The following is a 26,999-nucleotide window of genomic DNA, read 5'->3' as shown; positions in this document are numbered from 1 at the left end:
TGATTAATTTTATCAAGAATGGTGTACACAGGTAGTAGCAGAAGAAATAAAAATACAGTGATACCAAGATGACTTGCCAATTAACACACCATCGAAGGAAACAAGAGCAAAACGTAAAAAGTAAATATGCTTTCGAATGAAAGTAAAATACCTTTCTCAGATATACAATAATTAATTAAGTGAACTAATCCTCCAGGGAGATAACACTGTATGAAAAAACGCGTCTAGAAACTCTACCTCATAGATGGTGTGGAAAAGAATTCAATGTAAACAAAACAAATCTAACCTAGAAACTATTATACCTGTGTTCTTAATTGCAGTTTTAAGTCCTTCGATAATATATGTACTAGATGTAATGTTAAAATAAACTATATTTGATAACATTTTTGTTTAATTATTTTATTTAGATTAGAATTTTGTTGTATGTCAAAGCCAAACTGAACTAAAACTCAGAGTTGATGCGGCAACATTGTAATGTTTCGACGTCACAAATATCCACGACGCATTACTAAAAAAATTTTAAATTGACTATATATAAAACAGCTGCGTATTTCATTCTATTTATAATATATTTATTAAAATTCTGTGAATCAGAGCATTGTATGTACGATTATTCTTATAATATATAGGGAATATATTAATAAAACAACTTTAAAATTTTTATTTGACATTAGCACGTACATTAGAACAAAATTACGAGCTTTATTTTACAATTTTACATACAATCTAGAAATGTATATTAAAGGAATGTATTTACAATCGTTGAATGAACTTTTCGAAACTTAGATCTATAAAGTATCTAATTAAAATAACTGATAAAAAATTCAAAGAATAAAACATCATATAGTTAGATATTTTATAGCATTAATTATTAAATACTTTAAATTTAATTAACACTTTAAAACATTTGCCAAATTTTTCTAAAAAGTTTGTTAGTTAGTTTCATTTTTTTTAATATTTTTATTACTTTATCTTTTAGTATATATTTCTCGCTTAAATATTTATTGATGTCTTTAGCTTAACCTTTAAATAATATTACACTTTGCTTATTTGTATCGCTTTTCAACTTTTGAAACAATAGCTGTTACATTTTATTATTATATTTTTTCTTAAGCAATTTTAATTTATCTTCTTACTTTATTTTGTGTCTCGCGTGGGAAATAAAAACTCACCAACAAATGAGGAATTAAAATTCTATGTAGCTATATTGTAATTATTATTACTCTTTACAATATTCATCTTAACTCTTGATGTACAAATTAATGTACTTATTACCTGCCATATTCAATTAGTGAAATGCATTTATCAATAAAATCTTAAATTAATTAGAAGTTAATACAGATACATTCTATACAGAATACTCTTAATATCTTTTACAATTCCCTCTGGTACTATGTCTCTAGAACCATATCAATTACTATCAGTTCTTAAGCGAGTACATTTTCATTCAATTACTTAAACATTACAAGGAACTGACCACCAAATAATAAATAATATTGATTGCACTTGAATGCAAGATAAAAATAGAATACGAACACAAAGTCGAACTAAAAATAAATTTGTTATTGAAACGGAAAAAATCGTAATTGAATTGTTAAATAAACGAAGGTAAGTAGGAAACCAGGTGCATACTGAAACATATAGGAAGGAAATGCTAACGACAAAAAACGATAACTTATCAACCATGGACTAGAAAACGAATTGGATCTCGCCTTCACCTTTAACAAACCGAAGATTAATTTAATCTACCACCGATAGATATAATAAATTATCCTGAAAAGTCACATACATCATCGGATATTTTACCATTTGCGGTTCGAAATATCACAAAAATCAATGCCAAGGTCGGAGCGTTTATTCCAACGACTTCCATAGTCGATTCTCGAACGGAGTGCGCGATATAACCCATTGATGATCAGTTCACTAATCACCTTTCTCTTTTTTATGGTTTCTAGCTAAAAGTAGGGCAATCTAGAACGTATTAACAAGCCACGATACGATCTCGACTAATTTTTGTTGATAAACATGTCCCGGTCGATTAACAGAACGAGTAATAAACAAGCCTTTACAGCAAGGTAAAGGAAATAATTCGGAGAAAAATACATAATAAGCCGGAAGAACGGAAATGTGTCGCGGAGGTCGAAATGTTCCAACCGCTCGTATTTAAATGCGTTATTGTTATGTGGACTTGGTCAAATTACGACGCCCGTAATACGTAAACAACTCATAAATAATACAAGGAAATTGTTTAAAATTTCCACGTTCTATAATATAATCGATTTCGTCTTTGGGTTGTTTTTAACTTTCTTGAGGTCTTTTATTCTTGTCTAGAATTTTAAAAACTATTTTTATTTGTTTGCATATTTCCTTCGGTCAAATCATTTTAGAAAACGATATTTTATTCAACGTTCCTTACAAGTATTTCCGGGGATATACCTATTTTAGTGAAACGAATCCGACTATTATATTAACTCCAGTAAAAAGACTACCGTCGTTTTTGTATGACTTGGTTCCAGCTCTTACTCTAAACGTTTGATCGATTTAAACTAGATGTCATTAGAAAGTTGGAATGGTAGAGACCTTTACAACTCTTTAGGCCAACACGAATCTGCGCTGTCAGAATATAAAAGAGTAGCACGACTACGTCTCTTCCCTTACAAAAGCATGTAGCTCTGAATCTTTCCAACTTAACATCCCGAAAGAAATAAAAGAAGTAATCAGGTACAAGAACCGATTAGTGAGAAGAGCTCGTGCCACACTGGATCCTGAGAACAAACACATGGCGCAGTGCGCAATCATAGAAGTCAGGGACAGGGTTAAAGCCTGTCACAAGAGGAAATGGGAATCATTTTTTTCAAAATCTAGGCAATCTTACTGCTCCGTATGACCTCTAGCACCAAAGGTGTAATGGGGAAAACTTCAAATGCGATCCCCCCTCTAAAGGCCTCTCTCAATAAAACATATACCTTCGAAAAAAGCTCTAGGCCAATTATCTAGGAACAATTCGGTTTCCGTGCCAAACACTCAAGCCATCATCTGGCTGCCCGCGTCGCAGCAACTATCTACGAGGCACTAAGAAAAGATCGCAAAGCTGGAGCCATCTTTCTAGACGTTTCTGCAGCTTTCGATCAAGTATGTCACAACGGTCTAGTCTTCAAAGCGAACCAGCTAGGTCTACCGAATCACCTAATTTCCCTGATTCATTCATACTTGGGCGGCAGATCCTTTCAAGTAAAGATCGGTAACGCAGGCTCCTCTCTGTAACTGATCCGAGGATTCACGCAAAGTGCTCCACTAGCTCCTGATTACTTCAACCTTTATATGGCTGATTTTCCACTTCACAAATATTCCCACACAGCATTCTATGCAGATGATACAGCTTTCTTCACCACCGGTTACAGTCCCGACGCCATCCGTGACAGACTTCAAACCCAACTGAATCAGGCGATTGCATCATACAAATTTTGGAGGCTGTAGATTAACCCGAGTAAAACTCAGGCTATTCTCATCCACCGTATGAAACAGTTCCGCGCTTATTCTTATTCCATTCTATTCCTTATTATTATTCCAAATCGAAAGAGTTCCTATCCCCTGGCTCCAGAATGTATTATACCTGGATCTCCAGTTCGACCGCAGGTTCCAATAGTCAGCCCAAATACAGCACGCTATTTTCAAAGGCAATAGCGTTTAAAGTCTATTATATCCACACCTCTGCTGAAAAAGCAAACTTCCCAATCCCCCAGAAAGCGACTCTGTATAATATGCTAGTCCGTCCAGTCTGCCTCGACGGAGCACTTGCACTACTCCAAATGTTCCAGTCAAAAAATATCCGCGCGTTACTCAATTCCTCATGGTCTATGAGGAAAGTGAACACACACATCGAACCAGGCATCCCGTTAGTGAAAAGTTTGACGAACATGCTCAATATAAGGATACCCTTAGGTGCCTTAGAACACGATAACAATCTGATCAAATCACTACCCATCCACAAACCCCGGTAGCTGATCCAACTACTCCAATTCCAGTTATATCCCAGGGTCTCTGTCGCGATACTTCTCTATCCCGAACCCGAAGAGATATCAGCAAAAAACCATTTGGTTCTAGCTGATCAATCTGGAATAAGAAAAGAAACGTATTTTCTTCTTTGCTACTTTATTCTATTCCTTTAGCATCTATTCCTTCCGCATAAGATTGACTTATCCTAATATCCTGTCCATTCTCCCCTCTACCATATGTGAGCTTTAACAATTTAGCGTTTATGGCTTGGTGAACAAAGTAAAAGTCATAATTCCACGATGTAACCATTATTTATTGCCGTTATAAAATGTAACGAACGACAAATAGATAAAAGGAGAGTGCAGCGCAGTATTACCTGAGAGATGCTTGGGCAGTCGAACAAAGTACCCTTCAGTGATGTCCAATGAATGATAGTGGCATGCGATGTTTTCGGCACGCTACTATAAAGTAGTATTAATATTAAATACCCACAGTTGTTGGATGTTATGTGGCTTTCAAAATTGTTGTTTCTACAGACATATGGCAACGATTCAATAAATTGAATGTGAAGCTTCAAGATACAAAAAAAATTATATTCATAGTAAGTCTCATGCGCTATTATTACAAGAAACTAGAAGTATTTTCCAAATTTGAAAAAAAAATTTAACGATTTACACCAAATCAAACAAAGAATTTTCAGCGAAATTTTCTTAATTCTAATAATTATCGGAAACACTTATGTTCTTTACGTACCTTGATGTGGCATCATTTGATAAACTAGACTTACCCCAGCTTGATCGGTTGTAAATTGAAAAATTTTAAATGCAGCTTATTAATTTCCAGCACAGTTCAATATCGATTCACAAATCCATCAAAACGAAGAAATATTTGAAATCAATTGAAACAGAAAGATGGAGCAGCAAAAATGCCAATAACAAAATTTTGGAAACATGGAATTCGTTACCAGACACATTTAATTGTTGGTAGAAGCTATCTCGCGCTATTTTAACCAAATCTTCATCTACCTACGTCCAAATAGCATCAAAGAAATAATAGCATTAAAGACTCGCTTAGAAACCGTTTGACATATGACTCCAGTTCAGCATTCAATCTGCTAAAAATAACATCGCAAAACCATAATATAATCTACCCGAAGTTTTTTTGTACATACTTCATCAAGTTGCTTAATGTACTGCCTGTCGCAATTTGTATATTCGTTTTAGAATCAGACAATAGTTTCCTTTCCATTTTATTCTAGTTAAAAAGTTCGAACATCTATCCGAACTAGCCTGTCAATGTAGTCCGGTTATCAAACGTATGCTAAATTCTTCAAAAAAATAATCCGACACACCGACAAACGTTATTTTAATGCTTTAATTGTTTTGATAAACTTCAAATCGTTGCTTATTATTACTCTGATTAAAAATTTTGAAGCCAGACAAAACAGATTGCGTCTCAAATCAGTTATTTTGAACAGAAACGAGATAATGGAGGAGAAATATCTCAAAAAATTAAAAATATGTTCTTGAATTCGCCGAAAAAAAACCGTCCTCAGACGAAGCGGGTGACAAATCAAAAAAGTGGGTAGTTTTTCAATAAAAACATAATTTAATACAATTATTTCAAAGGAAACTGTTAGTTTGAAAAGTATCGAAGAGTTACGTATGGAACTTGCAGATATATTGTACTTGGTGCTGTAAACAGGAATGATTAATAACACCCTTCGATTTGGATAAACTCAATAAGACACATTGAAGAAGAAACTGACAAATGATGGAATTGTGAACAGAAGGTAGATAAATTGCAAATTAACAGCTTACTTATTCACTTGAATGAAACTTTCTGAATATATGATTCAATGCTGCCAATATCTAAAACAAGGTGATGAGAATGGAACCAAGTAAAGGTGAGCATATATTTAATATATGATAACTGTAGGAAATCTTATTGTAGAGTGTGAAAGATTTATGTGCACAGATATGTGTAGAATTGCTCAGAATATACATGAACATTTGGTTAAAATGTATTAGGAGAGAAAGAATAGCAACTGTTTTGCAGGTATGGCAAATGCATTAGGAGAATGCAGTGATTAAATCTAGTTTTATCAATAATGATGTATACAGGTATTAACAGAACAAACTAAACTATCCCCCTAATGAAAGTAAAATATATGGAAATACTTGGACATAGAATTGTTAATTGAGTGGATTAGGCCTCCAGAGCATTCAACTACAAACGCGCATAGAACTCTAACTCATAAGTGGTATGGAAAAGAGTTCAATGTAAATATAATCAAACACAACCCTAACTTATAAACTATTATAACCGTGTAGTTAATTATAGTCCTTCGATAATGTATGCATTATATTTAATATATAATGTTAAATAAATTATATTTGATATCAGTATTTTGGCCGGCTTGGTGGTACAGTGGTAAAGGAGATGGGACAGTCCTCCTACTGTTACGATAGCCGCGGGTTCGAATCCTGCTGGGGCATAGTCATAAATTTATGTTTGTGATTGTTTAACATTTGTGAATGTTCTAGGCTAGAGTGTAAAATCCGACAAGGAAAATGATCCCAGTCACACCAGTAACCAGGCTGGGTAAGACCGGATGTCTTCTGGGATTATTTCTAAAGTTGATCACTCGCCAGTCGGTAGGCTTTAATGCTGATGACCGTGGTTCGGAGCCCACGTTAAATTGTAGGTCCAGTCGAGATAAACCCATGGTTGGTAAAAGGAGACTTTAAAATATATTTTAAAAAAATAAACAAAAAAAAGTATTTTATTTTAATTATTTAAGGTAAAATTTTGTTGTATGTCAAAGCCAAACTGAACTAAAACTCAGAGTTGATATTTACAAAATAACTTCATCTAATCATCTAACATCATCTAATCTGCAACAACAGGAGTCACGCTAATATTAATTCCAATTTCAATTTTTTTATAACGTCTGGATATAATGTCATGATTCATAAATATTCGCCACTCCTGCTCTAGATCAACGTCTCAGGCTTGCCAGATCATTTATATCATTTACCGGTCATCACTGCTGGCACCCAGCATGTGTTCAACATCAACGTGGAATAATATTTCTGAGTATTTTGTAAAACACTATGGTAAGATATAAAATTCCACATGTCTCAAGGTTGCTGCAACTTAAATAAAGGAAATTTTTATGAATCAGTGTTTTCGGTTCCCATACAAATTTCTTCCACGGAATAATAGTGAGTGTTCAAATAAACAAACAAAGTCAATACAAATACAAGAAACGATCATTCCTAAAATTGGTGATCCCGATATTATTAAACTGCCAGTAGGTTCAACAAGGCCCACCTGCTCAACACGAAAATCGAAGCAAGACATGAGGAACTTATCAATACTACACAGTCGACGTTCCCACGAGATGTAACAACACCGCATGGACGCAATTGCTCCATGAGACGGGACACTTCCAAGCTTCCACTCTTACAGGTTCCCCAAAACAAAACGCCCCAAGGGAACTACATCCTGCTTTTCTGAAGACGCTACGTGATCCTGCAAAACTTCTAACTAAGGCTGGATTCCTACCTTCCAAGTTGTTTCTGGGCCGATGATAATGTAGTTGCAAAAGTCCTCAAGAACTATCACCCCTTAGAAGTACGTTTCGTAGCTGCTCCCCTTGGAGGGGAGTAATAGCGATGGCTATGACATTTTTAGGGTACTACAAATAGCGTAAATATAATCCTTACATGGAATAATAGTGAGTGTTCAAACGAACATATATAGCCAATATAAACAATAAAGGAAGACTTCAGAATATCATATATGATATTCAATGTGATATGATTGACGACGGTAAAATACGACGTTATAAAATTGATTATTATATTGATATATATTGATTTATTGCGAAATTCTAAAGGAAAAATTATGGTTATCATCCTTGCGTCCTATACATAGGAGATGCACTTACAGATCAGCACTTTCGAAGAAGTTAATAAATGACTGGATGAATGGTTTAGCTTCCATTCGTTCGATTAACTAGGTTTAAGAGAAACTGTCACTCAATTAAAAATTATTGTTCTTTGTACTACATAAAGCAGACTCACATACAATTATGTGATATTAAAGATGATAGGTATTTAAATGAATACAGTGTTTGCTTAGTAAAAATACAATTGAAATTGTGTTTGCATATACTAGACAAGTCGTCAATAAATTAGTAATTGGCCCAGATATGTTCTAAAACATTGCGGAAGGAAATACTAACGACAAACGACAGACAATTAACAATGTTATTAACCCTGACCTAAAAAACTAATTAGATCTCACCTTCACCTTTTACAAATTGAAGTTTAATTTACTTAATAACTACAGATAGTAAAAATACATTCTTTTTTCGTGGATGTTTCTTATTCTTTTATCGAAAGCTAAAACGAAGATTTTTAATATATTTTTAAATAAACTGTAATGAGAGTCTGTTTTATGAAGTATGTTGTGAATGAATATTTCTAATTTATTTTTTGAAATGTATATCGTCAAGATGTTCTCCATACCATTGACAACAGTTGCCAAAATTTTTTAACTAACATTTTGTTTTACCTCCTGAAGTATTTTATTAATAAGACATGTAAGATATTTACATAAAAATAAATCTTGTTGGAATAGGTCTGCACACCATGGTAGGCAATCGATGTAACTCCTATTCGAAATCATCTTTTTGGGAAACATTTATTGTACGTGAAAAGTAAGTTAAATGCTGCTCCTTAATTGTTGCTATTACTGGGTTTTATTCATTAAAGTGTTGGAGTTTTAAATCCATAAACTCCTTTAGCGCACGAATTCTAATAGCAATAAAGTAAAAATTAAAAAATCGTATTACATCGATCCTAAATAAGTGTCCTTAAAGTGTGCACCAAAGCTCGATCATCAGTATTAAGGCTAGTGACTATCCCAGAAGGCATCCGAACCCACCCTGATATGGCTAGGATGGTAATACCTTGTTCTGTATTGTTGCGTATGTACAATTCATGCATATGTGCAAGTATAAAGTATATCCATCTCCTGGCAAGATTCAAAATTGCGATTGTCACAGAAGAACGAGCAACATCCGTTTTCCTTGTATTACAAAAAATATTTCACAAATTAAGATGTATTTAGGTAATCGAATGGTATCGTCATTTATAATATTATTATACATTTTCCGCAAAAAAATTATCCAACTATTATTATGCTTTATGCTTAGTTTGAAAATATTTTATTTAATATTATAAATGTACTTGCCATATTATTCTTCCTATTGTGATATGCACTATGTGTAGAATTAGTACTAGTGCTACACTAATCCTTAATGATATTTTAAGATATTTTATTATCTTTCCGGTAAGTCGTTTCTATCTTCCTATTTTTCCTTCTAATTTAACTCGTAACATCTGATATTTGTTACATATCCTAAGTGCATTATATCGTGTTACATATCCTAAGTGCATATCATAATGCAATATCAGGGCTTGATGACAGAACTAGCATCCGACCATATAACCAAAGTTCAAAGGATTGAAGCTTTGTAGCTATTGCTAATCTACAAATATCTACACCATATAACAATATTGGCCAAATATACCATCTTGATGTTCATAATTTAAACTTATTTTGGTCAGAAAAATATATTCGTGAAAAGGCAAAATATCAATATACACTATCACTATTAAACAACCTATTAAATTCAATAGTTTTGATGTTTCTCTACATATAATAACTGTTTTCCATTCTATAATATTCGATTATTTAGTGTATACAGACGACTAATATTCTATGATCAAAATCAAATAGTTCTAGAAACTTATAGAGATATTGCCCCGACATATTCCGTTTGTTTGATGTATATAACAAATAACGGTCTAGAGGGTTAAAAATATTCGAAGACAAGAAATGCAAAACTTATTGGGCAACCTTGCTTAAACTCCCATAGAATTTTCAGACATCAAAACAGACTGTTTTCACACGTTTATATGCGATGATAATAATAAAAAAAGGAAAAAAGCTAACAAACGTTTCAACATAGCTATTGAATTGCTTGTCAGGTAAGGAAAAGCTCATAAAAAGCATTACATCGACTCCAAAGAGTATTCATGATCATAAAATTGTTAAAAATTATCTAAAAACCGAATGAAACCCTATTGCAAATGTCTACTGATCGTCAATGTCAAATAACAGACTGCATGACGTATTGTTGCAAAGTTCTGATTTTGCTGTATATAACAAAGAATGACCCAGAGCAAACCAACTGAAACTTTTAGGCCAGAAGAGTAATCTATATAGACATCGATGTGAATTTTTTCATGGCCATAAGTCTTGCTATACGTATCTAGTAGCATCAGAAGAGATAGCGTATTACAAAGCTACCAAACCTACTTGCTGTAACTCAAATGGGAGGTTCTACTACCAGCGTACATGTAACCATGCTTATTAACATGTGTTTTGCCAATTTTTCCTTACAAAACATTTCTAAAAAAGAAACAATCAGAATACATGCAAGCGCCTAATAGCTTGCTCGATTTCCAGTTCGTAATTCGGTTCGTTTGCCATTATTCATCAAAACTTGAACGTTCTGTACTTACTCTAGTCTCTTGCTATTTAGTTTGGTAATAATTTCTTTTGAAATACGACTTACTTTCATTACTTTGTTTTTTTCGCGAAATTCGCGACTATAGTAATTTAGAAAAACTTGTACGCCAACATTTGTATTACTGATTTTAATACTTCGTAACCGCTATTTCTCTACACTGAAAAAACTGAAAAACTTTACCTTTACCTTTAAAGCTACAAAAAGTACGGTTAAAGTACAGTTAAAAAAACCTATACATCCATGCTTACACAAGTTTCGATTGGCTAGTTCGAACTGCAGTTCTAATGGAACCTGACGGTTTCCATAACTACGCGTCCTTTTCTATATACGCCTTGTTTATCACAGTTGTGGTTAGAAGTAATTTTTAGGTTAATTTTATATTAGCATTTTGTGGAGGTAACATAATTATTTCATAGGAAAAATTAGCGGCAGATAATGCGAAAATAAGTGTATAAGGTATGAATTATTAGTAAAATGTTATCATTTATAATTTTAGTAGATTGTTATAGAACAAAGAATATATTTTTATTGTCATTTTGAGGTTAATGAAGAACAAAGGATTTGTTAAATAATTTGGAAACGTTTGTATACGTTTTCTGTCTATTTGTTATTATACTTATATCTTCCTGATTTTACAGATATTTCAAAAGAAGAAAAAATCTAAATGTTTAAACGAAGTATTATGATTTTTCAGCATAGTGTAAATATAAGGTGTACTTAATAGAAAGTGGTTGGAATAAATTGATAACATAGGATTTGAAGCTTTGTGATTTATTATTTCTTTTGGTTTATATAACTCCTCGGAGCAGATAAATTATGTCGAATTATATTACATCATTTAACCAATTTTATTGTAACAAATGGAATAAAATAAATAAAGAAAATGTAATCTAAGCAATACATATTTAGAGACATACTTGAAATTTAAAAACCATTTAAATAAAATATTAAAACAAATGTTTGGATCAAAATAACTTATCCTACATTTTCTTTTCGAAATGCTTTTTTGTTAAAATCTCCAAACCATTTAAATAAAATATTAAAACAAATGTTTGGATTAAAATAACTTATCCTACATTTTCTTTTCGACATGCTTTTTTGTTAAAATCTCTTAAGCACCATCTCTATGTTATTAATAATTTCAATTTGAGATTCTTGATTGACTGATTTCGAATTTGTAGATATATTGTTTATTCTATTATCGATGCCATTTTCCTTATTTGCTTCTTCTGCTTCTCAATGTGTGTTTTTTTAGTATAATTTTTCTAATTTCTTGTCTTGCAATTTAATCAGTGTCTTCTCTCCCCGAACACTAGCTACATTATCTGCAAAAGAATTAGTACCCGTTATCTTCTCATACATATATATCAAATGCACATGATTACACAAAGTATTTTTTATCGTAAACTCTGGACAGCTACCGACATACCTATACCCACAAATCAACACAACTATTCTCGCAGATTTAATTGATATTTACATTGCATATTTTGTTGTAATATTTGACTTCAAATTTGCCTGAATTTTGTTGAACTGTATGTATTAATAATGAAACGATCCTGACAAATACTAGCGTTTGGTCTTTCACTGTTCAAAATCCTTTTCCAAATTATAAAATCTACCAGATCATCCAACGTATCTAATAGTTTTTCAACTGACACCCTAGCATTCCTTCTTAGTGATTGATTGATTCGAAATATGTTTTAAAATATCATGAAGGATATATCAGGAAGATATAAGTATAATAACTAATAGACGTAGAGAAACATGACCACATTTCATTCTTACCTTTACTATAATCTTCAAATAAGTTCTGTTTCCATATTATTTAACATAAAAATATATGCTTTGAGCCATAGCAATATACAAAATTAGTGTTATAAAATGAGAATATTTTACTAATAATTCATACCTTATATACTTATTTTCGCATTATTTGTCCCTAATTTTGACTATGAAATAATTATATTACCTCAACAAAATGTAAATAGAAAATTAACATAAAAGTGACTTCGAACCACAACGGTGGTAAACAACAAGGCATATATAGAAAAAGACGCGTAGTTGTGAAAAGTGTCAGGCTAGATTAGAAGTGCGCATGTGCAGTTCTAGCCAATCGAAACTTGTATAGGCATTAATTTTTGGTTCTATTAATAGAAATAGAGTTTAAAAATAGAAGTGCTACTCAGTCTGTTTTTCAATGCATAATATATTTTTTTGTCACTTGTTATTGAGTTTTACACTTTTACTCATGTACAATCCCAAATAAAACAAATTTACACCCATACCTTTAAATTGCTGTAAATCATAAACACGTTAGTTCTATTTTCGAAATTATTTTATTGCATAATATTTTTACCGATATAGCAAAAAATTAAAATAAATAATTACATCAGTTGATAAATCCTTTTTATTCTCCTTATGTTGCTCAATTAAAAAACTAACTTTCACGTAAAACTATTTATATTTACTATTTAATAGTATCTACAATGTAAAGAAAACAAGACGAAAACAGAAACATGTTAATCAGAATCAGGTTTAGAGTAATCATTCACAGTAAGGTTTAATAATGGCGTGTGTTTTATTATACCATACGTGTTCCATTATGAGTATCTGTAAGCTCAAAAGCATACCAATGAAAAGCACCGCCAAAGCTGGGTAAAAGTCGTTCAATCCGGTATTGATAGTGATGGCTGTACCGGATAGCAAGCAATGCGGTTTCTTAGGGTGCCAGAAGATGTACTCCCTATTCAATACACCGTTCTCACTCAAACGAGCTAGGCTGAAAAGAACTTAATAGAAAGACCTAAATGGATTTATAATGAAATAACATTACCAAACATCCATGGCGTCTTTGAAGGGAGAGTTCTTCTGATAGGCGGCATGGACATGCCTTTTTCCCCACATTGGAACCTCTCTTAATTCACATATTGTATGTTCGTCGAAAGTATTCTGAATTATTGGGTACGCCATCTCTAAACCAATATGAAAAGCATACTGTCCTCTCTTTACTAGTTCCATGCCTTCTTCTGATTGTAGAAAAGCCGTTTTGTTATCAGTCTTCTTTAAAATTCTTCGATAAATCTCTTTCGTGACATTGTTACTTGATCGCTAAATAATTAACAAATATAACATACTGTAGATATACAAAATATACTGATCATTAAGAATAATTCCGAATATAATAGAACTAACGTCTACAGTAGAACTAAAAACTCAGAATAACAAAATCAAAATATTATGATAAAGATATATTTAATCTGAATATTTTAAAAACACAACAGACAATAGAATAAAAGTACATTCTAATGCGACTTTAAACAATCTGAAAGTTCCTTTTGCATAAATGCAATAAAACAACTTGAGCTTGTGTCAAATTAATCAGTGAATTATAATATAATTTTTCAATTAACAACACAACACAAATCCACAAACTTACTAAATATCCCATCATATTAATAAATTAATAGTTATTATCTCATTGCTATTATACATTAATATTATTGTTATTAATAATTTGGTTTATCATGGAAAGAAGGTCCCCAGAATAAAATTTTAATCAATCTGAGAAATATAATCAACTAGAACGTCCAATAAGTTTTGTGATTTAATAGGAGAGTTGAAAATATATTTTGTTACTCAATATATTCTCACTAATCTTCAAAACATTGTTTCAGCAATCTTGTGTTAAAATTACCACTCTTGAAATACACTTCCCTAGTTATTATTATCTACACGTTCGAATGGTCCCAGCTAAACCTGGCGAAAAAGCAACAGTTCGTTATTTTTTGTTTATTTTGTTACAATAAAAAAAAATCATATTTTTCTAATCGCTTGCTCGATTTCCACTTCGTCATTGTTTTGTTCGTTCCTTATGAAACTTATTGTGACGGGACTTAGTTGAAATGGTATTTAATGCATAATGTATTGTTTTCTTTCAATTGTTGTAGAATTTTACACTCTTGCCTATGAACAATCCTAAATATAACAACATTTCCATCCATAGTATTAAATTAATGTAAATAAAGACATCTTATTTTTATTTTAATAATTATTCAACGCGATTTTGTTTATATAAATTTCAAATAATTATCAATATACCTTCCTATTAATGACTTTTTCTTTTATAGTTTAACATACAGCGACCTTGAGGCATGTCGAAATTTATATATTATAATAGCGAAAAATATAATACCAGATGTTGAACACGTCCAACGGGGCTCCAACTGAGACGTCCAGTAAACGAAAACGAAAATCTGGCAACCCCGAGAATTTGATATCGGATATCATTAAGTTTTTGGAGAATTCAGTCACTGGTCATCATTCGGTTCAGATGTGCCATAGGTACATATGTAGCACCTGCACAGGATTCTACGGTTGGCAACGCGCAAGAATTGGTACGGCTCTGTATCTTTTCTCTTGCTCTCATCCCTTTCTCTCTCTCACGTTATCCGCAATAACCTTGCTCTAACCTAATTATCAAACAAGTTTAAAAGTCAGCTAGTATTTTCTATGCCCATGTAATTCTAACAATCTTAATTTACAAATCAATTTATTACTACTCTTCTGTTATACTCGCATTAATATACAAGCAAGGCGAGTACGGGATTAATACATCAGTATATATTGCACAAATCCTACAAATAGTAGCAAGCGTTTAAACAAACTAAACAAAATATATCAACGAACGTTCCTACCCGTTCTAATATTTAGCGGTATCTAACTAATCTAACAATTAAATTCAATTCGACAATTTCCCTCGCGGATTGCCCAATATCATATTCTGGATATTCATTAAGTTTGAAGACAATGAATTGCAACTTATTGGATGACCAGCTCAACTCAAGCAACTTTCAAGCAGCTTTAGCAGTTGATGAGGATGGAATATCATATCGTATACGAACCATTTCAACATTCTGATTTAATTGCTTACCAGGAAAAAAGGGTGTTCTGTATTGTCTTATAACTGGATTTAAAAAGTGGATCCACTACAACAATTTTAAGCGCAAAAGTCATGTTTTGCTTACTGTACATTTGGTGTAAAGTATCACAAGTTGTAATGTATTACGTGCTATTAAAACCTATGAAATTAAACTACTTCTACAAATATCTATTGATGTCATTTGAACAATTTGAACTGCGTCTTGTATTGATGCAGTATGCCTTGGCTGGCACACGATTTTAAAATGTTAAAAAAATATGAAAATGGATCACTCATAAGTCATCATCGTTCTTTCGACACGGTATCGCCATGCTGGTAAAGAGATGGGAAATAGTTGTAGAAGATGAAGAGAAAAAATGTTCAAAATTCATGAAATCATCTAGTATAGTCAATAATAATATAATCTATAATTTATATATCAAAAATATATATATTATAGCACTGACAGACGAAAAAATATATGTAAATCAGTTAATATATTAATGAAAATATATAATTACAACTTTTACAATTATATACATTATTATTTTAATTAGAGTTCTAAAAATCAATAGTAAATTACAATACAATAACCCTCAAGTAATATATACAATAGTAACATTGCATCTAAACGGAAGTCATGGAAAACGAGCTTTTATAATGGCATGACTCGTAAAAATAAATTGTACATGATTACTCACTGCCAAATACAGTCTGTCGTACAAGGTGTCCTGACAACCAACGCCAAAACCTTGATCTAGAATGCCTTGCATATTCGTGATGATGGTCGTTGGTACGTTCAGCAGGAACGACACTAAACTTGCCGAATAAAACTGGTAGACCATGGATCCAAGTAACAGGGTGAAGATTACGACGATTCTTCCTGATAGTAGATTCGAACACGATCCCATGCCTTCAACAATAAGAACAATCATTAATCTTATTTGTACAATCTCTGAAGATCAAATTATTTCGGCATTGTGCCTCTTGAAGATTTTAATCTCTAAATATTTAATTTATTAATATATTTAATATATTGCTTTAATAGATACACTGTTTATTTTACTTGTAGTTTTGGTGTGTCCTCTTTAAAATTATAAACTATTAGAATTTAGAGTAAATTTTCTTTGTCTCAAAAAGTTTAAAACATTAAATTCATTGTTTTTCCAATCTTGTTAACGGTACCAGGTATCTCGGTGGTCACTTTTTGATTTTTGTATGATATGATATATATATATATATATATATATATATATATATATATATATATATATATATATATATATATATATATAATGTGCCTCAGTCTTATTATAATTTCGCCATCATATTATGGATGCTGCTTTCACAAGTAAGAAGTAATGTCACCAGGCCCATTAGCTCAGTTGGTTAGAGCGTCGTGCTAATAACGCGAAGGTCGTGGGTTCGATCCCCCCATGGGCCAATATATATTTTTTATTCATTTCCGTTTTTCGAATAATATACCAAGGGGCATACCCAATATAATTATATTAGAAATTTGATTCATGAAACTCATTATCCTTTTACTATTTTGTAGATTCCGTTGATCTATGGAACTCAAATTGTTAAATTAATTACGCTGCTTTCCGAATGAGATTTGTAATAATTACTTGCATCGCAGTTGTGAAATTATATATGTGAAACATGTGAAACTTGGTTTTGACAATTCAAACGTGATTATATGGATGCAAAGAACATCCTGTAAACCGAAAACATTTGATTGAAGACCCAACACAAACTGAAAATTAATTGGTAGAATAGATGAATGTGAGCCGCGTCACAGTTTGTGAACAATTACGAACGATGAACAAGATCCAACAAATGGAAAGATGAATACCACATGAATTGAATGACAGACAATTAGCTTATGTATTGAATAAAACAGGTGATGAAAAATGATGTTGATGTTATCACCTGGCAGAACAAGGCTGCAAGGCTAAATCGCTTTGGTAGTAAAATCATGATCTGTGTCTGGTAGAACCAGGTTTATGTCATACGTTATAAACTGTTAAAATCTTGAGAAACATTTAATACCGACAACAGATGATCAATTTGAATAATCGAAAAACGTCTAAACTATGCTCAATGACATGATTTGCTATATGACAATCCCTCCCGCAAAGACACTAAACCTAAATACAACGACACTGTCATAAACGAATCCAACTCCATCAAAAGACCAGTCACTCCAGCCTTTCTTCTCAACCATTTCGTGTTTCCAAAGTCTCTACAGACTATTATCGGCAAACTTTAAACCAAAAAATCTCTAAGTTTCGAAGGAATATCGATTACCCAATTAAAAAATTTCCCGCATGAGCACCTCGCGGAACTGGCAAACATCATTAACTCCATCATGGGGCTGCAACATTTCCCGGCGTCTTGGAAACACGAACATATAGCGTTTATTTCTAAGAAAGGAGCAAAATCATCTCTATCTGACTACAGGGCCATCGGCCTTCTCAGTCCCATCTCAAAGCCTGTCGGGAGGGAAATACTCTACGCTCTCAACTCTTTCACAAAGGAAAACAACATCATTCCTAATGAACAATTCGGCTTTCGCGCTCACCACGCATCGGTCCATTAGGCTACTCGTCTGACCGCACAAATTAACCACGCTCTTGACCAACGTAAATAGCTTGGAGCAGTCCTTCTGGACCTAACCAAAGCTTTTGACAAGGCCTGGCACGACGGTTTGATCGCAAAGTGCGTGCGGTTAAGCCTCCCAGAAGACATAATCGCTCTCATCAAGTCCTACCTATCGGACAGATCTTTCCAGGTCAAGATCAGGAAAACACTTTCCAGTCAAAAACAAATCGACGCTGGCGTACCTCAAGGTTCTCCTCTGGCCCCAGCCTTATTTAACAATTCCATGGCTGAATAACGTCACGTACCTAGGTCTCCACTTCGACCGACGGTTCGGTTGGCATCGGCAGAGGGGATAGCACACCTACTATCCCCTCTGCCGTTCTAGCAGACTTCCCATCTCCATCAAATGCTTATTTTACAAAAGGTTAATTAGGTCCGTACTCCTCTAGGGATTTAATGTCTACTTCAACTTTGTTACACCCAACCAGGTGAAATGGCTTCAAGTTTTCCAAAATAAGCTCCTTAGGAACGCTCCATGGTTTGTCAAAAATAATCATATTCATAGGGAAACTGACACTCCAGAAATCAGGCACTTTATATCTCAGTCATTCCACAAACAACAACTCAGATCAAGTTCTTCTGAAAACGCGCTTGTTCACGATCTGGTCGACATGCTTAGTATCGCGATACCGCTAACCTCTCCCTTTTCCAGGCTGAAACGACCTCATCCGTCCCTGTAGTCATAATAACGGCTGTCCGATTAGCGGGTGATGATCCCCAAATTTAATGAGGTAACAGCAGCGATCCACAAGGGTCAACTGTAAGGCGGTTTAGTGTATTGGTAAGCCCAGAGGCAGTTCCACATAACCCGGTCCAGCTTGTTACTCCAGGGCAAGTCTCCGCGACCAGGTATGCGTCATGCATTCCACCACCTGGTTTTAGGCCAGAACAAAAAAATTATATGACAATGTGCCGTCTCATACAACAAAACGACGGAAGTATTGAAATCACTTGGATGGGATTATTGCACCCACCATACTCTTAAAACCTGGCTGTATAGCAAAGCAGCACTTGGTTGAAAAATAGATTAACTCAAAGGAAAACTATTCTTTTGGAATGGCATCCATAAATTGCCTGAGAGATGATTTTTCCATCCATGTATATAACTATATGTCCAATACTTTGAATAAATAACTTATATTACATAACAATAAACCGAAAAGCAATTACAGATACGCCTTGTATTTGAAAATAGGTTCCAAATATAAGACGCTTTGAATATTTTTACAAACAATAACAATTAAGTTTTAGTGTTAGTTTAATAACTCTTTTTTTCTTTACAGGTTTAATTTTTTTAAATGAGAGTTAGAATATGATCAAGTTATTTCTAAATTATATTCCGTCATTAGAAACTGGAATTTCATTTCCTATTTGTATTGAAAGCGCATGTTAAATAATATAAGAATATACCCGGCCTTTTTAATCATAAAATTGCACATTTGAATGATGCGATGTAACAGTTTCATTGAAAAAGTTTTTATTTTCATTAAGATACATTTATTCCTTACTTTTTATATCGTTATTCGGAGAAATTACTTCGAGTAATGATAATGAATTAAAAATAGATCTCGTTTCACTTCTTCTCTTCTTTCATAACTTTCAGTAACACTTTGCATCGTATTAGGTTCTCATAAAACTTTTGAATTGAATGATAATTTTCTTCTTAAAATTATTTAAAACATTTCTCAGAAATTGAATGATCAAAATCGCTTAACAGGCCTTTCGACGATGTGTTTTGAAAGTATAACATAACGAAACTGTAAAAAATGGTAACAGAAAAATGTAGCATTTATTTAATTTATATATTTAATTCTGGAAAAGTTACAATACACCTTACAATTTTTAACAGCAACCACCACTCTACTTTTGTTACGACTGTTTTACTTTTGACGTTTGATTCAACACCATGTCTCATTGATAAGACCAATGCAGAATAGATACTTAGAAAACTTTGATGTCAATGAATGGAAATAAAAAATAAATCAAGTTCGTACTTTGGTACTTCACTTCGTACGATATCGTACGTAAGTACATTACTTACGAATAAACCTCTGCAATTTGTTTGTTTCCAATTAATGATCTCAAATTGTTTCCATCTCATGGAAAAATGGCGATACCGTGTCCAAAGAACAATGTTGTTTCTCGAAACCATGTGCCCGACAAGCTATACCGCATCATGTTTGGTACTTTAAACCCAGCCCAGCAGAACTTCCGTAGATACCATCCAATTTAACAGGTGTTCCCATTAATATTTCGTATCTCACGAACAGAAACCGTGCATAAAAATTAATGGAAGTACCTAATATTTTTGAAGGGTTTAAATCACTATCTATAGTCTATCCAAAAAACAGTGCACTTACGTCATCAAGATGTTTAATGTATTACCTGCCGCAATTTGTAAATTCGTTTTAGAATGAGACAATATGTCCTTCACATTTTACTTCAATTAAAAAGAGATACAGTGCTGTCTGATACGTTCGAACATGTAAATGAATGAGCCTAAAATGGTTCGGTTGTCAAATATCTGCAAAATCCTTCAAAATATTAATTATAAAAAAATACAGGTGATAAACCGGAAACGTTGTTTTAACGCTCTGCTTGTTTTGATACATTGCAAATAGCTGCTTATTATTACTACTCTGACTGAAAATGCCGAAGCCAAACAAAACAAATTGCGCCTCTGATCAGTTACTTCAAACAGGGATGAGAGAGTGAACGAAATTCGAGAGGCAAGCATATTAAATTATAATTTGCTAGGATTTTTGTTAAAAATATGTTTAATGTATTGTAGCTGCACTGAATATTAGCATGGACACGATGACTAAAATATCTCAAAAAATGAAAAATATAATCTGGAATTCACCGAATAAAAAAAACGCCCTCATATGTTAAAAAGCTGGTGATGAATCAAGATCAGTTTGATATTAGCTCTATCGGAGATTAAATATATGAAATGTATAAAAACAGTGAGTATTTTTCCAATATTAACATAATTAAATACAATTATTTCAGATGAAACTGTCTGGCAATTATCCATAGATAGTTTAAAGCTATGAGATATGGTCTTTAATAAGACATGTAAAACAATACTCTGTCAGGTAATATAGGATTTAAGACTTATTTCAATTTGTGTATAGAAATGTAGAATGGGGCAATGGTCATTCATGGCAAGATGATAATAAAAAGTTTTAAAACAATAGAAGTTGATGGAAAAAGGTAAACGTTGGAATAACAATTTATTAGGTATTTTTATTCATAATATTTATTAATATTTCATTACAGATATATTGCTCTTGTTCTTCTAAGAACGGTCGAGTTGGAATGCCCAATAACACCTTTGGTTTGGATGATCAGACACATTGAAGAAGAAATTGACAAAAGATGAAATCGTGAACAAATGTTATAGAGATTGGAAATTGACGGCTTAGTTATTCACTTGGATTAAACTTTCTGAACGTAGGATTATGATTTAGTGCTGACAATTTCCAAGACAGGGTAATGAGAGTGGATACAACTAAAGATAAAGTATAGAAGAAAGTATATAATTAATATACGATAACTGTAGGAAATTGTTTTGTAGAATATTAACAAATTATGTGCATAGATATGCGTATAATTGTTCAAAATTATACATGAACATTAGGTTACAATGCATGAGGAGAGGATGAGCACTAACTGTTTTGTAGATATGGTAAATGCATTAGGGAGATTTCAGTGATTAATTTTAACAAGAATGGTGTATTCAGGTGATAATAAAATACGGTGGTATCAACATAATTTGACAAGAAAAGACATCGTCGAAGGAAACAAGAACTAGACGTAAAAAGGTAAATATGCTCTCTAATGAAAATAAAATACCATTACTTGGATATACAATTATAAATTAGGTGGATTAGTCCTCCAGGGAACACCACTACATGAAAAACACTCCTAGAACTCTACCTCATGGGTGGTGTGAAAAATAGTTAATTGTAAATGTAATAAAACAACTCTAACGTATAAATTATTGTGGCTGTAATATCAATCATAATTTTAAATTATTCGATAATATATGCATTAGATGTACTATAAATAAATTATATTTGATTATATTGCTGGCCGATTATTTTTTTGATTGACATTTTTGTTTCATTATTTTATTTAGGTTAGACCTTTGTTATTAAGCTATAACTTTGCGGTATAAATTGAGATGACGTAGATTCACTGCTACTTTGTATAGACTATATATGTTATTCTTTTTTACATCTAGGTTTCTTATATCTAGGTTCCTTAGGTCTAACTAAATAATTAAATATAACTTGATACTACCTTGCTGGCATAGTGATCCCAGAGTACGTAAAATAATATAACTCGAAGTCATGTCAGCGTTACTTCCTGGAAATCGTGGTGATTTTACTACACCGCGAATAAGCAATTGTGCTATTATAGAAGCTAGGCTTAGCAATACGATTCCAATCCACACGCCGCTCGATAAAGGCTTTAGGAAAATCTGGTACGACTTCCTCGACTTGGGATTTCTTAAAATAAAAGCCGCCCTAAAACAAATTAATAATCTGAAATACAAAAAAAGGAATAGAATATTTTGTACAGTAGACTCAACTCGATTATTCAACTAATTTAGGGTTGTCGAAAAAATATCGATATATCATATATATTTTTAATATACATGAATATTTTTTCGAAACAATGTTTTTTTTGCTCTTGCAGGACTATAAACCTAGAAAATATCAACCACTTTGCGCCCGCCTTCCAGATGTTGCATTTTTCATATTTAGTATTGCAAAATTCTTTAGGAACTACCTAAGGTAAGAGACAGGTTCGTCCATCGATCGATGGACGAACCTATCCTGATAAATTTGTAAGCTTTTGTTGAAGATAAAGCTTGCAATTCCTCGTTGCATTCCAGCTCGTATTGCCGAGCCCCCCCACGATGCGTTAAATGTGCCGGGCATCACGACATTAGATCCTGTACCAAAATCCCAAAAGCACCTCCAAAGTGCAGCAATTCATATGCGGTGAAATTCATATAAATTTAGGGTTGTCAAAAAAATATCGATATATCATATCTATTTTTAATATACATGAATATTTTTTCGAAACAATATTTTTTTTGCTCTTGCAGGACTATAAACCTAGAAAATATCAACCACTTTGCGACACATAAATATTTTTTGAGGAAACTAACATAAAAATGCATGTGGTTTGAGGAAATTTGGAACTCCTAGAATCGATTATTAGAAAATTTACGGTATCTACAAAATATCTAAACCGTCTTAATTATAATTTGTGTTTTTTGATGTAATTTTCTATTATGGAGCATTTATATTTTTTGGGAAAATTGAAATAACGATAAAAAACTTGAAGACGGGGTTGTCGTCTCTACATTTTCTGAGTTTTGCCACCTGTGCAGATACCGAACAGAAACAGTTTGGGCCTTTCATCAGGCTTAATTTACCAGATGTAATATGTTAACATGTTCAGTGGACGCTAGAACTTGATAAGCCCTACATTTTTTAATTTGTTGATTTTACTGTGTTTCGTCCTGCCTAACCTAAGTTTCATCAAATATTGAGTTTGTTCACGGAATATACCAGTTTTCTCCTTTTAATTTCATTCCATTCTATTTATTCCTCTATTTTATTATTTATTCGCATCTTTCCCATAATTCTTAAATTACTGTAAATTATAGATATAATTGTAGGATTGGAATTAAGTATAAATTATGACTACTTTGTAAGCCAGAAACGGAAGCCACCGATAGTGATTCCTGCTGACTCTTGGGGGCAGCGTATCTAGCGTATTTGCCCTAGGATAGAAGCTAGTACGTCGCATGCCAGCTTCCTTTGATACTGTGTTATACTTTTTCCTGGCATGTTTATCATTGCTATTAATTATCGCTGTTCACAAAAGAAATTCACGAATGAATTAACTGAAAGTATTTTTTCTTTGTACAGGTATAAAATTCACAATGATTCCTAACGATTTGTGTCTTTAGGATGTAATTTGTGACGTGATTTTATAAAATAATGCACATTTTAAGTTTCTATGGAATTTCGGCACCAACACAAAAAGCTACCTTTCTCTGAACTATATCACTTTCATTCCATCAAGCACAGTGTCAAGCAATTTTCGCTTAAAACCATTCGAGAACTTGTTTGTTGTGTTCGTTTATATGTATTAATTTTTCTTAATTTGTTTATTTCATAGAATTGTATAACTTAACAAACCTGGCTGAATTGTCTTTTTATGCTCCAAAGCTAATTTTAAAAGAAACGTAAATTTTTCAATGTATTGTCACTCTCTTCATATTATGAGATACAAACAAACTTGTACAAACCTTGTCCTGACCAAAAGTGGTTCTAAAGTTATACGCGTACATACACCTCGGGGATTCATTTTTATTCATATAAATAAATAAAATTAATATATCCCTATACTTCCTAATATAATGAGGGATTAACATACGGATTTAATTCAAATGCGTATGAAAAAATACTAATGCAAGATGGTAAGGCATTGGGCGTATGACACTAATTTGTAGAGATTTTTCATCAATAGTTTTTGTTATAACTAAAAATAGACAATAAAGAACATAGTCTTGAAAATAATATACATTGTTTTCTGCAACCCAACGCCATTTTCCAGGTACAATTAAAAAAATGCAGTTTTTGAATCAACCGATAAAGGTGAAGCTCGTTAAGCTCATTGTCATTCGATAGTAAATAACATCTTTTGATGTAGTTCTTCTCTCATGTTTGTTTGTGTCCTGCTGACCAGCCCCCTGAAATTCATAACAAAGCACCCTTCACGTTTCATGTACTGGATTGCTACCAAGATCTGACCACGATTTTGTATGATTGAAAGTCTCGTTTGTAAATATAATTTGCATCAACCGTCACAACTTTCCAAAAAAAAATTATTTCTTGCGTTCATTCATTGACCAAACTTGTGTTCCCTCAACACGCGTAGAACCCGCCTTCCAGATGTTGCGTTTTTCCCATTTACTATTGCAAAATTCTTTAGGAACTACCTAAGGTAAGAGACAATCCTAGTAGATTTGTAAGCTTTTGTTCAAGATAAAGCTTGCAATTCCACATCTTAAATCGAAATGATCCTAAACACGGATGTTCACTATCAGATCATGACTTCTAAAACATTTATACCAAATAATTACACGTTTCATTAAACACGCCATCGTAACCAACTTGAATTCTCATGCTTTAAAAATCCTTTTCGTTGTTCAAGTTCATATAATTATCATCGTAAACTTCGCTATTTTGATTAACAACAACCCACAAAGACTTGTCGTTCGGTGTTCTGAGACCTTTCAAAACCACAAGAGACTATGAAAATATTTATATTTTTAGCTGGAAGAAAAGAATCCTAGTTATGGCTTACCTCAGATTCCATGTTTTTCTGCCATAAGAAAGCAAGGATAACCGTTCTTGTTTTACAAATATCGGTGACATACCAATATCGATCTCTTTTCGAAGAAGACCACCAACAATTCCATCCACATGTCCATTCGGTTGGGTATAACCCCATGATTTTGTTGAAGAAACGTTAAGGCTTGTGAAATACATTATTTTTAATTAGTCCTAATAATTATTGAAATGATTATGCGGCTGCTTACCTAAAATTGTAATACCGCCTACAGAAGAACATTAAACGCGAATGAAATCTGTTGAATGTATTTACTGTGATATTTTCGTCACTCTTCATGTAATCCTCCAAAGATTCTTCATATGGTTCTTGTATCTAGAATAAGTATTAATTGATATGCAGTATTAATAAAACAAGCCACAGAAGTATTAGGTTGTTTAATGAGTTCACTGTAGAAATACGGATTCGTGTTAGGTGGTTATACATTTATATTAAATATTGTAAAACTTAATGGACCCAAACCTATCTCAATCTCTCAAAAAATTTACAGTTTAACCGTTCATGAGTCAAGTGTTTTCAAGCACCTACATGATATGGGGAACATTTAAAATGGGGGCAATTGGCTATCACATTAATTGACTAAAAATGACATTTCTATCAATTTAAATATCGCAGTTTCATAGCTTGCCTCTAAAAACAATGGATTAGTTCAAGAAAACCATCCACATCGATACCAATGCAAAATATTCATAGTCATAAGATGTAGTGTATTGCGAGATTCTAAAATATTATGTTACTGTACATGTCTACTGACGTCAATTGAACAAATTGAATGACGGATTTTGTAAAAAAAAATCTGCAATTGTGAGTGTCAACAGGTGTAAAGTCATCCTCTTGCATGACATCGCTCGGCTACGCATTACAAAAATTGTTACACTGCTTGTACAAAAATTGTTGCAAGGACAGCTCGAATGAAAAGTTATAACGCAGGCAGCGTACTCGTCAGACAAAACGCCTTCTGATTGCAACCTGTTCTGGTCAATGAAGCATGACTTGACTCGTACACTGTTTTTAAATGTTAAAAAGAAATTTAAAATGGATTGATGATTGGATTGCTGCCAATCTAGCATTGTTATTTGCATTTACAAGCATTGACGAAAAACTATATACTAGAGATTATAAACCGGCAAACGTTGTTTTAACGCTTTGCTTGTTTTGATAAATTTCAAATCGCAACTTATTATTACTCTGATTGAAAATGCCGAAGAGTATTAAGTTGCTGCGCTTTTTTACAAAGCAGGTGGCGAATCAAGATCAACTTGATTCTCTATCAGCGATAAAATATATGAAATGAATATATATGAAAAAACATTGAGCAGTTTTTTCAATATAAAAATAATTTAATACAATTATTTTAGAGAT

At 32.7% G+C, this 26,999-nt stretch overlaps 2 protein-coding genes and 1 non-coding gene across 3 annotated transcripts in view; 1 reads left to right on the top strand and 2 right to left on the bottom strand.

Moving 5' to 3' along the window:
• The window catches only part of eEF2 (eukaryotic translation elongation factor 2), a 171,230-nt gene that overhangs the window by 16,609 nt on the left and 127,622 nt on the right, over positions 1–26,999 (bottom strand). The gene's annotated exons all lie outside the window — the stretch shown is intronic.
• Positions 13,146–26,048, bottom strand: LOC143200591 (ionotropic receptor 75a). The gene is made up of 6 exons (XM_076411071.1): positions 25,828–26,048; positions 25,593–25,763; positions 22,503–22,729; positions 16,229–16,440; positions 13,443–13,717; positions 13,146–13,388 (listed from the first exon to the last, which is right to left on the bottom strand). Exons 1-6 carry the CDS (start codon positions 25,914–25,916, stop codon positions 13,154–13,156), a joined length of 1,209 nt encoding a protein of 402 aa, XP_076267186.1. The 5' UTR covers positions 25,917–26,048; the 3' UTR covers positions 13,146–13,153.
• Positions 16,898–16,971, top strand: TRNAI-AAU (transfer RNA isoleucine (anticodon AAU)). The gene has a single exon. It is a non-coding gene; the product is annotated as a tRNA-Ile (tRNA).

This window comes from Rhynchophorus ferrugineus, unplaced genomic scaffold, assembly GCF_030347505.1.
Source record: "Rhynchophorus ferrugineus isolate W39M unplaced genomic scaffold, kcgeb_rfMv2 rfM8, whole genome shotgun sequence".
In the NCBI taxonomy this organism is placed as follows: Eukaryota; Metazoa; Arthropoda; class Insecta; order Coleoptera; family Curculionidae; genus Rhynchophorus; species Rhynchophorus ferrugineus.
The sequence above is the reverse complement of the archived record's forward strand: the minus strand, read 5'-3'. Positions and strand labels throughout refer to the sequence as shown.

Coding starts and splice junctions, on each gene's coding strand:
- LOC143200591 (XM_076411071.1), bottom strand. CDS start 25,916: ATGAAGAGTGACGAAAATATCACAGTAAATACATTCAACAGATTTCAT. Junction 25,764..25,827: donor AGGCGGTATTACAATTTTAG/GTAAGCAGCCGC, acceptor GTATTTCACAAG/CCTTAACGTTTCTTCAACAA. Junction 13,389..13,442: donor AAAGACGCCATGGATGTTTG/GTAATGTTATTT, acceptor AGTTCTTTTCAG/CCTAGCTCGTTTGAGTGAGA.